The sequence below is a fragment of the Choloepus didactylus genome, chromosome 12 (assembly GCF_015220235.1).
Source record: "Choloepus didactylus isolate mChoDid1 chromosome 12, mChoDid1.pri, whole genome shotgun sequence".
In the NCBI taxonomy this organism is placed as follows: domain Eukaryota; kingdom Metazoa; phylum Chordata; class Mammalia; order Pilosa; family Megalonychidae; genus Choloepus; species Choloepus didactylus.
In genome coordinates this window covers 45663252-45680812 of record NC_051318.1, presented here as the reverse complement: position 1 = coordinate 45680812, position 17561 = coordinate 45663252, and the positions used below count along the sequence as shown (strand labels likewise).

General features: G+C 37.3%; 1 protein-coding gene across 4 annotated transcripts in view; it reads left to right on the top strand.

The window, feature by feature from the left end:
• The first annotated feature begins 747 nt into the window (after positions 1-747).
• The window catches only part of GPC5 (glypican 5), a 1661658-nt gene continuing 1644844 nt past the window's right edge, over positions 748-17561 (top strand). For all 4 annotated transcript variants that reach the window (XM_037799997.1, XM_037799998.1, XM_037799999.1 and 1 more), the window contains exon 1: positions 748-1235. In XM_037799997.1, the coding sequence (XP_037655925.1) occupies positions 1076-1235 (160 nt within the window). In that variant the 5' untranslated portion in view covers positions 748-1075. The remainder of the gene's footprint in view (positions 1236-17561) is intronic.

Sequence of the window (17561 nt, the reverse complement as noted above, 5' to 3'; positions counted from 1 at the left end):
CTGAGAAATGTTTTAAAGAAATTCCAGCAATGGGAAAGCTCAGAAGGGCCCAAAGTAAAATTTGACGGTAAAGCGTGATACAAAAATAAGCTGGACTTTATTGTGATAAGGACGTGGTAACATATGAACAGAATACTATTGACTTCTAATTTCCTTAAGAAAATAGAAGTTAATGTTATAGAAAAATGTCCCAAAGCAGTAAAATAAAGCAATTTTTAGGAAATAAATTCTCATGTATTCTCTTTTTAAAACCTGTAAGGTGCTATCAAGCCTCTCAGTTGGGATTTCTATAAATAGTTTTTGCCTTTTGTTTTGTGCCCAGATCCCTTTCATGCAATTTGAATGAAATTCCTTCATATTTGGGATCTTGATCTAATGGAGAAATATTTCATCTTAGTTTCAGTTAGTGGTTCTCATCTCTTGTCTTCTCTGATGCGCTTCATACAGTTTGTGTTCTTTCCAACACGCCGTTGTTGCCCAGAACGGACTGGGAGAGCCAGGTCCGGGTTTCGGTTTATTTATTTGTCTGTTTTCCACAGGTACAGTCGCTCCGCTAGCGCTACAGTCTCCCCAGCTGCGAGCAGGACACGTCTGACAGCATCCCGGGCTGGGGAGCCCCGCGGCGCGGCGGGGGCGGGGCGTGGCGCGGCGTGGGCGTGGCTTTCCCGCGGTGTGGGGCGGTGTGGGGGTGTGGCCTACGCGAAGAGCTCGGCGCGCGGGCGCTGCGCGCGTTGGCTGCTGCGAGCCGAGTCTGTGCGGCTGCGGCGGCGGCAGCGGCCAGGGCCGAGTGCTTGCGGGCAAGCGGCAGCTCTAGCGGTTTTCTTCGTCGGCGTAGCGCCAACTCATCTCCTCCGGCTAGGGAGACGTGGAAGCGCTCCCGGAGAATTCCCATGCCGGGGCTCCTGAGGAGAAAGCCAGAAGTGCTCCCAAGAGTAGAAGGTGCCTGAGAGCGGGCCTATAAACCCGCTGACAGAACTCACGCCCTTGAAACCTGGAGACTTTTCTGGAGCCTTCAGCAAGGGCGCACTTGGAAAGTAGGGTCCACTGCGGGCGAGGGGTGACGAGAACACCGGGGATGGGCGCACAGACCTGGCGCGTGGGCTTTTGCTGTGTCCTCCTGGCTCTCGTTGAGTGTACCCGAGACGAAGGCGTGCAGAGCTGCGAAGAAGTTCGGAAACTTTTCCAGTGGCGGCATTTGGGAGCTGTCAAGGGATTGCTGGATTCTCCGCAGGCAGGTAAGGAGCGTCTGGCTGGCCGAGGCGTCCAGAGTGCCGGCCCTGAGCTAACCCAGGCTCTCGGGTTTGGCTCTTCGCGGGAAGATGACCTTTTAAGTCCTCCAGCCGCTCGATATGAATCCGGTGAGGTCTCGGGGATGCTCGGTGTGAATATCCCGAGCGACACGCAGCTCGGTGGACTCCCTAACTACGCCCGCGTCTAAGCCAAGCTCTGGGCATTTGTTTCTTCTGATGCTTTGGACGAAGCCTGTAAAGAAGGCAGCTAGGGATAGTGTGGCTTGACGGCATTTCTGTTCCGTGTGGAAATTTCATCAGTGCCCCTCTGGTGGTCCTCGGTTTGCTGCTTTCTCTTATGGTGGAAGGAATTGGGTTGGTCGCCCAAGTTTGATAATAAACACATGTGAATCTGCGTTGTTATTCTCCTTTGCTGGTGTGTACGGAGAAACCGGGCACTGACAAGGGCCAGGACCCCCAATTCGTGCAGCTTTAATTGCTCTGCCGCGCCCTGACACCAAATCCTTCTTGCGTGCAGGTACCGGAACAGCCCAGTTTGTGTCCCAGAATCATGGGGGAGTTTCAGTATCTAAAAAGCGTGATGGCAACAGGGGACCAAACTGACAATATTGAGGACCCACATAACGTGGATAAGATACAACAGAAAGTGAAGGGGAAAGAATAAAGTGTGGCCGGTGTAAATTATGCTTCTTGTAGATGTTTTATAGCCTGCGCTTTCATCTCCTCCTCTGCCGTTGTCCCCCACAGATTTCTTGATTTTGGCAGGATTTCCAGTTAACTTGCTTGTCACTAGTTGTTAAACACAATAGCAGGTGTCTGGAGCCAAGATCTTACTGGGAAGCAGTGCAGCTCTTTAGTTGTGACTATGATGCCAACACCAAGACGAATGCTGTGAGGTTACTGGTTGAACAAAGAACTTGTGGAGGACGCCTGAATCTAAAAACCAGCCTTGGCCTGAGCTTTCAAGGCAGGAAGACTTGCTCTTAGGACTGCCAAGCTGTGGGGGTTTTGCTGGTTGCTTTGCTGGTTGTGAACTTGCATTCGGTACTCCAGTCATCCTATGAAGAAAATCAGGGCATTTGGAAACACTGAATCCATTTAAGTTTACATGGCCAGTCTGTTAAACAAACACCCAAATGTTTATTTGAGTACTATTCAGTTCTAGGTGCTTTTTCTTTACTGTTTGAAACAACAGAGTTGATAGTCTTAGCTTAGGGCATTTCTTCCCCTGGCATCAAAGAATAGCACCCCTTGTAATCCTATGTTTTCTTATTTCACCGCCTTCTATTACAAAATAAACCTCATTTAGCTACTGATAATACTAAATTGTTTGTGTGTGTGTTTGTGTTTTTGTGTGTGTTGGCGGTGGTGATGTTGATCTGTGAAATCCTCACCTGCATTATTAGATTTTGCCAAAAAAATTACCATAACTCTAGATGATGTTTAGTGACTGTTAACAGCTTCCTGATAAGGTCTTGATTTCATCCTGACTTAATAGTTCTGGTACCTGCTGAATGCAACATATTGACTAGAAGGTATTATATTCCTAAAACCTTGTGTGTCATCTCCTTTGAATAGGAACTTTTCAGAGTATCAATCATTGGTATAGTGTTTTACCAGGACTGTAAGGGAAAACTGAATCTCTGCTCTACAGAGAAGGAAATGGTTGTACTCATTTGTGTTTGGTACACACAACACACAAAAAGTGTCACCATGGCAAGAATATTCTTTTCTAAATCATTCTGGATTATTTCCCCACTGCTAGTATCTTTCTTTATCTATAGTTTAAGTTGATGGAGGAATCACAGCAGCACCCAGTAAAGGGGCTGTGCAGGATTACATTGTTAGGCTCATCAGTGTTGCTGGTGAAAAAAAAGACTAAATTCCTTTGATACTTGCTTTAAGGAAAAGGCCTTATGAAAGTTTACAATATTTTAGATCATCCAGAGAGGATAAAGATTTCAAGTAAGAAGAGGAGAGTTAAAACAAAACAGGTATTTTGTTCTGAGTAATTCCATGGGGTAGAGCCCTATTTAAACTCCTTTTAATGTACTCTGTCTCTGAGAGATTCAAAACTAAAGTGTTATTCTGAGCTAAAATCACCTAATAAAAGGCATTGGCATATAGAACTGAGATCATTGTGACGTTTTTCTGATCTTTATATTGCTGGTCATTTTTATTTGAATAATTAAATGGCATATTAAACTATTTTAACATTGAGATCTCTTTTCTTCCTATAAAAAACCCCACCTTATTCTCAAATTGAGTAAACTGCACACATCACCTGCTTCATAAAACTTTTCATTTTTGTGTTTATATATGACCTGTAATATTTAGAGTGATTGAATATAGTTGTTATGTATCTTATTTTTAAAAGTTATCTTCAATATCAAGAGAGAACATAGTTAATATTCATGTAAGTAGTCATTTCCACATGAGAATGCACTTATTAATATTCTTTGTAACAAATGTATTTATTTAGCACAGAGCCTTTCATTGATTAAGGCTACTACAATTATATTTATATTGTTTTCCTTGGAGGTGTATTTTTTAGTCCTTTCTCTAATTTCTTGTCCACAGTGTTTCATTCCTGAGATGTCTAGCCAAAATGCTGTTTTTATAATATGAATAGGTAGAATAACTTTTTACATTTTTTTGTCTACATTTGTGAGTTTTATATCTTCTGAAAAATATATTACCCAATTTGAAATTATTCATATGGTGAGAATAGCAGTTTAAGCTGTTTCTCAGATTGTTTTCACCTTTGTTCTCTATTCTGCTCCAATTCTTTTAAGCTTGTTGGGCTCCTAAGCATATTCGGATGAGAAATGTAAAAGAGGAGAGAAGGTGTAAATGTGATTAGAATTACAGATTTCCCTGTGTTCTGATTTTATTTCCTGAGTAGTAGTCAAGGTGCCCTTTGCTCTTGTTTATTTTATTTGGAGAAGAACTGTTAGTTTAAAGTGTTTCTTAAGGTTCCTTTTATTTTTATTTATTGGGTGGGGGAATAATACTTTCACATTGAAGTTCTGTTCACGCATGCATTATTTTCTCTTTAGAAGTTAATTCATTAAGAGGAAGCTTATTTAAAAAATCCAAAGCTACATTCAGATAATATAATATTTTATAACAACTAGTTTTTACACTGTGGGTGTTCTTTGATACAGGGAACAGTTTGTTAAGATAACTTTTCCTTGATAGCTTTTGGCTGTAAATGGGATAATGAAAACAATTCTTGATGTGGCAACAAGAAATTATAATACTAATAGGATATTTTGAGTAGAACTCTGTAGTTTTTTGTTTGTTTGCATAACTGCTTTCAATATAATCAAATACTGTAATCACTCCATGGACAGTGCTGTTTCATTCTCACACCCAGGAGAAAAGATCTACCTGGTAAATTTAGAGTTACAGACACCTCTTTCAAAACTTGGTTCAGCTACTTACAGCTCTGTGTACTTGGTTAATCAGTTATCCTCTTTGAATCTCTTTCCTCAACTGTAAAATGGAAACATTAGTTCTTGAAAGGTTGTTACACAGATGAAATGAAATAATGTTTGTAAAATACTTAGCACAAATCCAGGCACACAGTAAGTACTTAAAGATACATGTTATAACTTTTTATTCAGTGTCTTGTTTTTAACTTGATTTTACTTGTTTTTAAGGGTGAAATGTTAATTTTAGATCTTTTAATATATCAGAAGATAGTTTTATAATAACTAGTTTTTGTTTTTTAAGTCACAAATGCTTGTTTCTAAAATTGGAAAATGTGCTGCTGTCTGATATAGTATTTGTTGACTTATGGTGAATATTTTGTTTCTCATGAAAACCATAAGAAATAAACAAGACTGTTACCACTGATAGCTGCAACAGCTGAAATCACTGCCACCACCTCTATGGCCTGTACCATCATTCTTCTGTCTGTATTCATGGAGGGAGAGTAGTGAGGATATGGTAGCTTAGGGATTCACACAAATTAGATGGCTGGTGGCTATAGTCATAGTCACTATTTCTCTTGACCTAACCACTTTTGCTGCTTGTGAAGCATAGTTATGGTGATCAAATTTCCTAAGTCAAAATTGTGACCCATGGTCTGATGGTGCTGATTATGAATATTAGGATTGCCTTGCATTGAAGCCCACCAGCTGAGAACCACCAGAACCAAACCTGTAGTCAGACAAATAAGGTTCATTTAGCTTGCTGCTGCAGGGGAGATTGCACACCAGAGAGGAACCGCAGTGTCTTGGTGGGAGGTAGTCGGGAGGGGCTTATTATAGGATTTGGGCTTGTGCTAGGTGATTTTATAACGAAAGTTTAAAGGAGTGTGGGCAATTCAGTAATTGGATATCTGAGTGAAATTTTTCTAGGCGTTCGGTGGATTAAAGTGGGGATAGTTGTCATTAATGAAGAAGTAGTAGTCACTCATATTGGTCAGGAGAGGGGGATGTTTAGTCATTTTTTGGTTGCAAAGTGTCCTTGTCACTGTCCTGTTGCACCACAGATCTCAGAGTGTCCTTCTCTGATCGTTGTTTTCTTATTCTGTGTGCATTGTTTATGTTCAGTTGTGCACATCAAGGCCTAGTTTCCATGCCAGGGCAGTTTGTCACTTTCTTCCCTTGCAAAACCAGTGTGTTTTGATGTGTAAGAGAAGCATGTGTTTCATTTGTATCCTGGCCTTTAGTGTAGCTTAATGATGGGAAAGTATGATTTTTGCTCTAAGGCTTTTAGAGTATGACTGTCCTTCAGGGGCCGAATCTTACTGACCACCTCCTATTCCCTTACAGTCAATTTGTTGGCAAATATACGTAATGTGTGTTTTCCCTTCCCCTCCATCCTATCCCACTATTTAAGTTCCTTTTCCCCAAATGCCCAAAACCAGTATTTGTATAATTAGCTTTAGGAGGTATGTAGGCTGGGGAACTTAAGAATAGCTTTTCAAACTGCACTTATTTTTCCCCACCCCATGTTATGTTTGCTTGTTTCCAGCCTAAGATTTTCAGGAATACTGATTTTTAGTGTGTGTGTGTGTGTGTGTGTGTGTGTGTGTGTGTGTGTGTGTATAATTTGCTTCACATATTGTTCTTACATTTGATAAGATATCTTCTATGTCTGTAACATTTCTTTGTTCATTAACTGGTGTAAGACTAAGATCAACATCCCAGCAACTAGATACCTTTCCTAAATATAAATGATTTATGAATCAGTGGTGTCTTGTTATAACTGTTCAACAAACCACAAATCCATTTTGTTAAAATGGAATCATGAGAGACTTCATGTGCCTTTCTAAAATAAATTCTCTATGAGTGCAGCACCTGATCCACTTTGATAAATAACAATAGCAATCAATTTTAATAGAGAATAGTCATTTTTCCAAATCTACTTTTCTTTTATAAAATCCTGACCTTCAACTAGAAGAAAACAACAGTAAATATGCTCTCAATTTTTCATCTTTAATAAATTTCGAATTCACCAAATTTATTGCTAACATCATGCTAAGATGACTAGTCATTCTTCTATGAATTACAAATTTTGGTTAGCTGTATCAGATTCACATATGGTACCATATAAGTTGAATGTATAATGCAGTTTTATAGAAAGAAAAGGATGTTTTATACTTGGATATTTTTTATGAAAAATACACATTCTCTTGAAAATTAAAAATAATGGAAAGTACAAAGAAAGAAAAATAATCCTCCCTTCCAGAAAGAACTACTGATAACTCCATCTTTTTCAGCACTCTTATCAACCCTATGCTAAGCACATAAATATTTTTTTAAAGAAAGTGAGAGACCTTTCCCTTTCAGTGTAACTTGCCTTTTCCAGTTTGAACATATCAGTATTTCCTATGCCATTAAACATCTTTCTAAGCATAAATTTTAGTGGCTGTCGTGTATTTCATTGAAAGGTTGTCACATAAATCAAATTATCCCTTGTTGTTGAAAATGTAGGCTTTTAAAATTCACTACTATAAAGTCACATGGCTGAGGACGTGAAAGGCAAGTGTGGCAAGTGCTTGCCCCATTCAAGGCTTTATACATGATCTATGCTCAGTCTGCATGAGGGTTTTTCAACCTCAGCACTATTTTCACCTTGGTTGGATAATTCTTTGTTGTGGGAACTGTCCTGTGCATTGTAGGATGTTTAGAAACATCCCTGACCTCTACCCACTAGATGCCAGTAGCACTCTCACCCCCAGTTGTGACAATCACAAATGCCTCTAGACATGGCCAAATATTCCCTGGGAGGTAAAATCATCCCAGATTGAGCACCACTGGCATGGACTGTCTACTTTGAGGGTCCTTGATTTGCACACATTATATACCTGGCTCATTTGCATGCTTCAGGTCTCAGCTCTTCAGAGAGGCCATTCTCAAGGTTCTCTAAGTTCCCTAAGTTTTTATCATAGAACCCCTCTTTTTTTTGTTCATGGAACTTATAAAGGTGCCATGTTTCTTTGCTTTTTTTGTTGATTTTTCACCATTAGATTATGTGTACCATGAGGACAGAGAATATGTATACCAGGGCTGGTTTCATGGGTGAGTGACTTGTGTAGTCACATTGAGTCCCATGATCAGAAGGGCCTCATAAATACATTAATATTTTTGAAATGGAGTAGATGAATTGCCAGACAAGGGGCTGGAGGAGAGTCTCCTCAACTGTCCTGTAAGGAAAGAAGAATTATTTAATATCATTTAAGGGATTCATTCGCACAGCTTTTGTCACATGTAGACAGTGTGATTATCTGCTTTAAAGCATTAATTGATCTCTTGTTGGAAAAGTGGAGAAAAATACAGGTGACCAAGTATAATTTACATTTAACTCTGGACTGGTTGGTTTGTGTTTTACATCAGATGCCTTGTAAAATAGTGTCTTTCTGTGAGGAAATTAATACTAAAGAAATAGAATATGATTCAGTTTTTCCATCTTTCACCCTTGTTAATTCCGTGTTGGAACTAAAGTACAAATCACTTATCTGTGGAATTATTTTTAAACTGGGAAGATCATTGTTTATTAAAGGATACTGAGTTGCAGAATAGTCTCCATTCAAACCTAGTAGAGGGACCACATCACCTTCAAATAAGCAAACAAATAATTGGTGAAAAATCGCAAAACATGATATATGGTAGCAGGTATAATCGATGTCTAAAAAAAATCCCAATTTTAGAAAAACTACTCATCTAGTCTAAAAGACTTCTTTCAATGATGACTTAGAACTTTGTTTTTTCTGTATAGAATGTTGTTGGTTATTTGTTTAGGATGTCTTAAAAGTGCTGTTAAGAAATTTTATCTAAGTAGAAGGATTATTTTAAGTCAGTGCTAATGAAACATGGATATTGGGATATGGTCCAGTTATTAACCTAAACATGTTTGAAATATAGTCTATTTAAAAGCTAGTAAACATTTCTTGTTTCATAATTTAAATTGTTTATTACTCTGGGAAAGTAGGTTTGAGTTACTAGTTTCTTTCCCCATGTGGTATGATAGTTTTAATAATTCTATATAGGCAATATAATCAGATATTCTTTGCAGCTATATTTTTGGAGGTCATGGTGTTTTGTTTTTCCTTGTATTATAGTTTCACTGGTTTTAGCTCATCATTTTGTCAATATTTGCTTTGGGAGAGAATAAGAAATGAGAAGGGAATTGGATGAAAAGTACACCAAGTGTGTGCCTTCATTGATCAATTGCTCTTAAAATTATTTCAGGATATCCTTGTCCATTACATATATATTTTTTAAATGCGAGAGTGTCAATATTAAATTACTTGTTCAGATTTATTTGCTTTTTGAACAACTCTCTTATATTGTAAGGTTATAGCAAGTTACATTTGGTTCATTTCCTTTGATCCTTGGAAATGCCTGTGTTTAATGAGCTGGAACTGAAGGAGGTCAATAAAATGAAAGATTAAGAGTGTACTCTCACTAGGCTTGGAAGACATTTTGCTCTGAAAAAAAAAACATGATTTTTAAAAGAGATTTTTGATCAACTATAAAAGGTAAGGAAAATAGGAATAACATTGGAAGAGTCAAAAAGCTGAGGAATCGATGAGTTTTTCTGGGTGCTGTTTGTCATGTGAAGATATGTGTATCTGGTTTGTATACTTAAGAGCATAGTTACAAAAACAAAACTAAATTTTGCTTTATATTGTATACATTCAGGAGCAAATAAGCTTCAGGTTATTAAATGTTTAATATTCAATTTATTCTTGGAGATACCATACATAGCAAGGAAAATAGGTATGACAAAGCATTGAAATATTGCCATGAATAAAGTAAATGAAGAAAAGCAGACATTTTAACTTACAATTTGCTTCTACAACATAGTCATATATTTAGTCAACAGTAATAAATTAATAGATTTTATATAGCTTGCCCCCCTCTTTTTTTTTTTTACATTTTTATTGTTATATACTGCATGTACAACATAAAATTTCCCATTTTAACCACTTTCAAATATACAATTCAGTGCTGTTAATTACGTTCACAATGCTGTGCTATCATCATCATCATCATCCATTATCAAAACTTTTCTAACACCCCAAATAGAAACTCTGTACCTATTAAGTGTTAACTACTTCTTCCATCTCCCACTGCACTTGGTAACTTATAATCTACTTTCTGATTCTATGAATTTCCATGTACTAGTTATTTCATGTAAAGCGAAATCCTACAATATTTATCCTTTTGTGTCTGGCTTATTTCACTCAACATGATGTCGTCAAGGTTTATTCATGTAGTGGCATGTATCAGAACTTCATTCTTTTTTATGGCTGAATAATAATTCCTTTCTATGTATATACCACATTTTGTTTATCCATTTTTCTGTTGATGGACACTTGGGTTGCTTCCATCTTTTTGCTATTGTAAATAATGCCTCTATGAATATTGATGTACCTTATCTGTTTAAATGCCTGTTCTCAGTTCTTTTGGCTATATACCTAGAAGTAGGATATCTGGGTCATATGGTAATTTTGTACTTAACTTTCTGAGGAACTGCCAAATTGTTTTCCACAGCGGCTGCACCATTTTACATTCTTGCATCAGTGTGTGAGGGTTCCAATTTCTCTGCATCCTTGCCAACAGTTACTTTCCATTTTGTAAATGATAGCCATTCTAGTGGATATGAAGTGGTTTTGATTTGTATTTCCCTAATGGCCAATGATGTTGAATATTTTTTTCCTGTGCTTATTGGCTGTTTACATATCTTCTTTGGAGAAATGTCTGTTCAGGTCTTTTGGCCATATTTGAATTGTATCTTTTTGTTATTAGTAGCTTAGTCTTGACTCTATCACTTATTAGCTGTGAGATTTTTAGCAAACAATTCAACCTTTTTCAAATTATTTCTCCATCTTCACAGGGATGGTGATGTAGGTTTGTGCCTTTTCCTTTCCACTGATTTTTGAGGCCCATGTGGTATGGTCACAAAGCCTTGTAAACAGTAATATTCTCTACAAATGCAATATAATAAATCCTATTACAAATCTTATATACATTAAAAATATTCTTTATGCTGCATCAGGAAGAATCCCTTTTTCTTCATGCTAATCATGTAACAAACTTTAAAAAAATTTTTTTTTCCCATCACTCACTCTCAAAATATTATTAATCCTGTACTCTCAGGAACACAGATTATGTTTTTGTTATTTATTTCAGAGTTTAATTTGGTGGTAAAATAAAAATTTGTTTATTCATATTATATACTTTAAGAACCAGAGACTGCTCTTTTGCAAAGAGCAATGTTATTTGAATTAATTCAATTTAAGTCAAGAGGGAGATACTGGAAATATAGATGATTTTAGGGCTGGGTGAATGAAAGTAGCAATAGGTTCTACAACTTGTGAGTTAATTTGCTACTGTGTTTTACTGTGTTCTTGCATATGATAGAACTGATGGGTCACTGTGTGTTTCCTGTAATAGGGACATAAACTTATTTCCCATATGAAAGACACAAGAATGTGGAGTGTGTTAGCAAGTCTTTGTTGCCCCTTCGTATGGACTTTCCACCCTGTGCTATGCTCCTGGCCTATATCAATCAGCATTCTTGCTTCTGGCAATCAAATGGAAAGTTATGGCTAGAAAAGAGGCAAGTGGAGTGGGTTCTCCAGCTCCCATCTTGTGGAGTCGCTAAGGACTATGTCCCTTTACCTAATACTATCTGTGAAGCTCCTGTCACGTGGCCTCAGCATAGCTCTTTCCAGATTCTAGTAGCTTCTTCTTTCCCTTGATCTATACTTGATCCCTAGGGGGTGGTAACAGCCCCTCTACAGTTACTAGCTGCGGGTTACTGCACTATCCCTTATGGTGTGCCTATACCCTGCCCTTTACTGAACAATTCCATTTGAGAATGCCAATCTGTTTCCTCCTAGGATCATGTGTGATAAAACTTTATTTACTTTAGATACTTAAACCCATAGCTTTCAGAAGATAATTTGTTTTGTAATTAAAATGTATAGTGATTTAAATCTGTTCAAAACTTATTTTCTAAATGTTTTTTGCAGTTCCAAGCAATAGCGATTTCTCCACTCGCATTCACTTGCTGTACTATCATTCTTTTGTAAATTAATCATTTCTTTTCCTCCCTTTCCCCCCACTTCTTTTATGAAGAGCTGTAGTGGTGGCTAACATTTTAGGTTTCAGTTGGAAGTATGATTAAATTGATAATATCCCATGATGACACAGTAGTTAAATCCCTACCCACTCTACCAATTCAATCAATCATCAAATCCTCAGATTATACTTCACAAATATCTCTATACTATGTCTACCTATTACTATGCTTCCATCTAGCACCTTTTCACAGCTGGATTAGTCAGTCAACCTGCATCTAATCTTGTCCCTTGCCAGTCCATTTCTTAATTACATCCAGAAAGATTTATATAAAATTCAAATCTTATCTTAATTTCTTGTGTTAAACCCTTCAATGATTTATTATTGCCTTTTTTTTCAAAGAACATCATTATATTTAAATATATTAATTCTGTACCACCAAAAATAAATGAATAAATAAAACATCACAGTGAAACAAGTTGGGGGAAAAACATGGGATTTCATCTGCAATGCATGGCAATCAAAAGGTTAGCATCCATAATCATAAATGAGCTCTTAGAAATCAATAACAAAGGAGACTAATAATCCAAGAGAAATGAAAAAAGATCATAAAAAGGAAATTCAAATTATATAAATGACTAATAACGATATATGAAAGTGATCGCGCTCAACGTTAATAGAAGCAAAACAATTTCTTAGTAATATCACATTGTCGAAGATTTAAAATATTGGTATCTAATGTTCTGGTGATTGTGGAAAATACGGTACTCTTACAAACACTAGAAGAGAAGATTGATGAAGACTGACTATTCAGGGGGAATTCTGCAGTTAGGACTCAGAATTTAAATTTTGCATACCTTTATCTTAGCAATTTCAATTTAAAGGAAATTATTCCAACAAAGTAGTTAGTTGAATTCAAACTGATTTCTATACAAGTTTGTTTACTGCAAAGAAAATTTGCAGTTAATACGTATATCTATTAAAGACGAATGCTTAAATGATAAATTATGGACATTTACACTATTGATAATCATGTGAACATAAAACCGAGAGAAATAAAGCTATATAACCAAAATAGAACAAGGGGCTTAAGAGGGTATTGAAAGGAAAAATCAAATTATGGCTCCACTTAAAAAAAAGACTTCTTGTGCATCAATTTATGTATGAACACACTCCAAAACTATATGCAGAAAATGCCATTAATAATAGATAACATTAAAGAGTAGAATTAAGAGGAGAAAAGGCACTTAAGAAGTGAAAATACCATATTTCACATATTTCCATGTTCTTTGAATTCTTGAAAACGATGATTTATGTATGAGTTACTTCTTTAGATTTACTCTGTGATAAATGAAAATTATATATGTATGTTTTTTTATGCTTATGGGAGCACTGTGATGCAGCCCTTGCAATTCCACCGTGCTGAGCTGCTCTTCAAGTCTCCTGGTACTTAGTCCACAGGCAGTAATGAAAACTGTCAGTCCCATTGCCCTTTATCCTAATAGTCTTCTGTGATGTAGTATATCAGGCTCTTCATAATCTGGCCCCTTCTTACTACTTCAGATTCATATATTCTTTTTCTCCCCTTTGAAAGGGGTTAGGTTTTTTTTTTTTTTAATTTTGAGCTACCATAAATAAAATTTTGACAGATTTTCATGGAACTACTGAGGTGCTCTTAACAAACTTCAGAGCTAGGAATTATTATTTGAAATAATCTGTGAATCAAAGTACCTGATTGTGGGCATATCTTTAAAGGCAAATAGAAACATTATGTCTTTCTTGGACTGTTATGATATTCTATTGGTCTTGCTTCCAGTTGTATCTTCATTGGAAGCCATTTCTAAACTACTTTATGGATGATGCTGTTAAATTACAAATCTGAGACCACTGCTCTGCTAAAATAGATGACTTTCAGCCTCAAGTGACAGAAGCCCAACTTAAAGTATCTTAAACTAAAAAAGGGATGGATTGCAAATACACTGTGGCATCTGAAGAGATAGTGAAAACAAAGGAAGTGGAGGGATGCAAATGGCCTAAGAAGTGAACACTGGGACTGGAATGTCTTCAAATCTCTTACTCTTTGTGGATTTCTGCTTCTTTCCTACTGCAGAGGAGCCTTCTTCACATAGTAAAAAATATGGCTCCCATATAGCTTCAGGCCTCAGGGAGAAACTGACCCAACTCTTTTGGTCCCAAGTTTAAGAATTTCAGGGAGGGGAATCATTGGCTCATCAACTGTGTCTAGGAGTGAGATCACCTTATCGAGTATGGCAGTTTTTTTAAAAAAATAACTATAAAGAAAGGTGTGTGGGGGGTGGGATGGGGTGGAGAGGTCTTAGAAGAGCTGGGCAAGTCATCTATATCCAGGGGTGTTTGAAAGACATTTTAAAATGTGTTTCATGGTTCCCCCATGCTTATGGAAAAAAGTCAAATTCCCATGTATTTCATTGAAGTTCCTCAATGACCTAATTCTTGCCTCCTTTGCAGACATATCTCCTTTGGTCATATCGCTTTCTCTTATCTCGCTTCCCTGTTGGGAGGGAAAATCTGCTGTGAGCCCCGAGTGTTCCTGCATGTTCTTGCTACCAAGATTGCAAGGTCATGACAGCCCTTTATTCTAAGAGTTGTGTTTGCAGCTAGCAACCTTGAGGGATAGTCTCCTCCGATAGGCAAAGAACAGGATTGCTTCTGTTGGTAATAAAAGTGGTAACTCCCCCACAGGTTTACTGTTCTGTAAGCCAACTCCATCGCATGTGCAGCCAGTCATCTAGGCCTCGCTGCGGAGCAGGGTAGTTTGCACAGAACAACATGTTGCTCATGCTGCTTGCTGTGTGTGAGTCTTATGTCTTCTGCCAGCATGGATAAAACAGTAACAGGCTATCTTGTTAGCTTACAAATAGCAAAAACTCTAAGACCCTTGCCAAGTCCCCAACAACTCCCTTCACTCCACAATCATATATATACTCAACATTTGATTTCAGCCATACGATGATGCTTTTAGTTTTCCAGATGAACCATACCTCTTTATGCAGGCTGGCCTATTATTGCCTCTTTTTGGAATATTATTCCCTTCCTTCTCTTTCCCCAAACAAATCTAAGTTCAAGTTTCTTTTGCTACTTATTAGCTTTGGGAACTCAGACAAATATAACCATAATAAACTCAATTTCTAATTTATAAAATAGGAATATTTTATACCTTGTACATTTTTTTTTGTAAGGAGACAATAGAGCATCTAGTTAAGAAAGTTTTTCAAAATTCTACTTCAAGTATCTTCTGACCTCTTCTCTTTTTTCTTCAAGAAGAAGACATCATGTCCTTCTGTATGCTCCCACACAACTTAGTAAATTCTTCTTTTATAGCACTTGTCACATTGAATTTTTTTTTTTTTTTTTTTTTGCTTTTATAAAGGGGGTTTATTTGGTTACCAAGTTACAGTCTTAAGGCCATAAAGTGTCCATCAACAAAAGGTACCATCACTGAAGGATAGCCAGTGGCATCTGGAAAATCTCTGTTAGCTGGGAAGGCACATGGCTGGCATCTGCTCCAAGTTCTGGTTTCAGAATGGCTTTCTCCCAGGACGTTCCTCTCTAGGCCACAGCACCTCTTCAGAATGTCACTCTCAGTTGCTCTTGGGGCATTTGTTTTCTCTTAGCTTCTCCGGAGCAAGAGTCTGCTTTCAACGGCTGTCTTCAAACTGTCTCTCATCTGCAGCTCCTCTTTCAGCTCCTGGGCATTCTTCAGAGTATCCCTCTTGGCTGTGCCTTGTCACATTGAATTTTTTACAGATGTGTTTCGTTCTAGATTGGGCCCTTTGGGTACAAAACTGCATTCTACCTTTCTTGGTATCCCTAATGACTATCATAGTATCTTATACAGAACAGATGCTTAATAAATAGTTGATAAATTCCTTTGCTTTATTAATCAAAATTAAGAATAGGAAATTACTCTGTACTTTCGCACAAGTGGAAAGAAGACTCAGCACCTCCTGAATAGGAGGAGAGGGGGCAAAAAGGCCCATTTATACCATAGGGCTACCCATTCCTACCTCCAACTTAGAAACATATAAATTAATCATTCCTTAGATGCCATTTTTAAGAACTCTGGTTAAGTTGACCTCAAAAAAAATATCCAGTAAAACTCAAACTGTGTTCTGCTCTATACTAGTTCTGTTAGCTGTTTGAAAGTGTCTCACTAACTTGGGAGAGATTCTGCATACTAAACATGTTTCTTTAAGAGTCACAATGCCCATATGAAGGCTCTGAGAAATAGTGTATCTGAGAGAAACAATTTGATGATTATTGAGAGAAGCAATTTGTTTAATTATTGAGAGAAACAATTTGTTTGTATAGGGGAGGAGTGTTTGTGACTTAGATCACCTTTTTGCATTCCCCTGGGACACTTTTTACTTAACACTTTTAGGAAAGCACTGGTTGAAAAAGTGAACTGGGAAGATGGAGATATTTAGAAGACAGAATTGTTAGAATCTATGAAGAAGAAGGAAGACTCTAATATGACAATTTTTAAATAGATTTCAGAGTGTAGAAGACACACGCTGTAGGAAGGAATATTCAACATTGGGCATGTTACTGTTGAAACTCCTCTGGTACATCAAGATGGAAATGTACCTTAGATAATTGGAAACAGAGGTTCAAAAATCACTTAACAGAGTGGCAGTAGATAAAGATCTGGAGATCATTGGGTGTGTGGGTGAATTTTTTGACTAGTTATATCTGGGGAGGAACTGAGAGACAGAACCTGGGACAATACAAATAATTAAGGAGGAGTAAGAGGAAGAAGATACTCCTGTGGTGTTCCAGAAGTCAAGGAAATGGAAGGGTTTGGAAACTGTGGAGTAAATAGTATCAGTTTCAGAAAGAGGCCAAAGATGAGTAGAAACTGATAAATAAATGATATCTCTTGGATTTTGCAACTGGGTGATCATAGGCTACCTTAGTATGTGCATTTACCAGGGAGTGCTGGGGTCCGAATCCATACTGCAGGGCTGGAGTTTGGAAGTAGAAACAGGGAATTCAGATCACCCTTTTAAGAAGCTTAATTTTGCTGAGAAGAACAGAAAGAAGCAATTAGAGTATGATTTGTTATGCTTTTGTGTGTGTGTGTTTTGCCAAGTATAGACTTCACAAATGTGTTTATAGGCTAAGCAAGTGATGAGGCAAGTGTACAAGAACAGGTGATGGTGTAAGGCCTTTTTGTCCATGTTGAGAATTTTGGGCTTTATCCCAAGAGCAATAGAAAGCCATGGGAGAACTTTTAAGCATAAGTGACAAGAACAGATTTGCATTTTGAAAGATCTTTCTTATCTTTGGACTATCCAGCTAGGAGTCCTATTCTAGGCCTGAGATTTGGGTGGTTGTAATAGAGATGGAGAGAAGTAGATTAAAAAATCATTTAGGAGATAGAATCAATATGTCTATGGTTTCTTTCTGCTTACCTTGCAAGAGAAACCTGTTGCCGTATTTTCTATATACCTTTTAAATCAGTCCTGCATGATAAGAGGGACTTATTTACGTTGGATTCATGGCTGTTTGAATTACCTTAATTATATTGAGTGTTGCATGTGACTATTCATATGACATATGCTACACACTGCATAGTTAATGTATTCTTATGCAGTAGGCCTCCTCTATTTATTTATTTGTGGGTGAGTTATAAAACTTCTAGGGAGCTAATAACTTGAACTGGAAGGAGTCAAGACATTTAGTGTCTTAACTGTTTTTCAATTAGGTATGCATTTCTATTTTA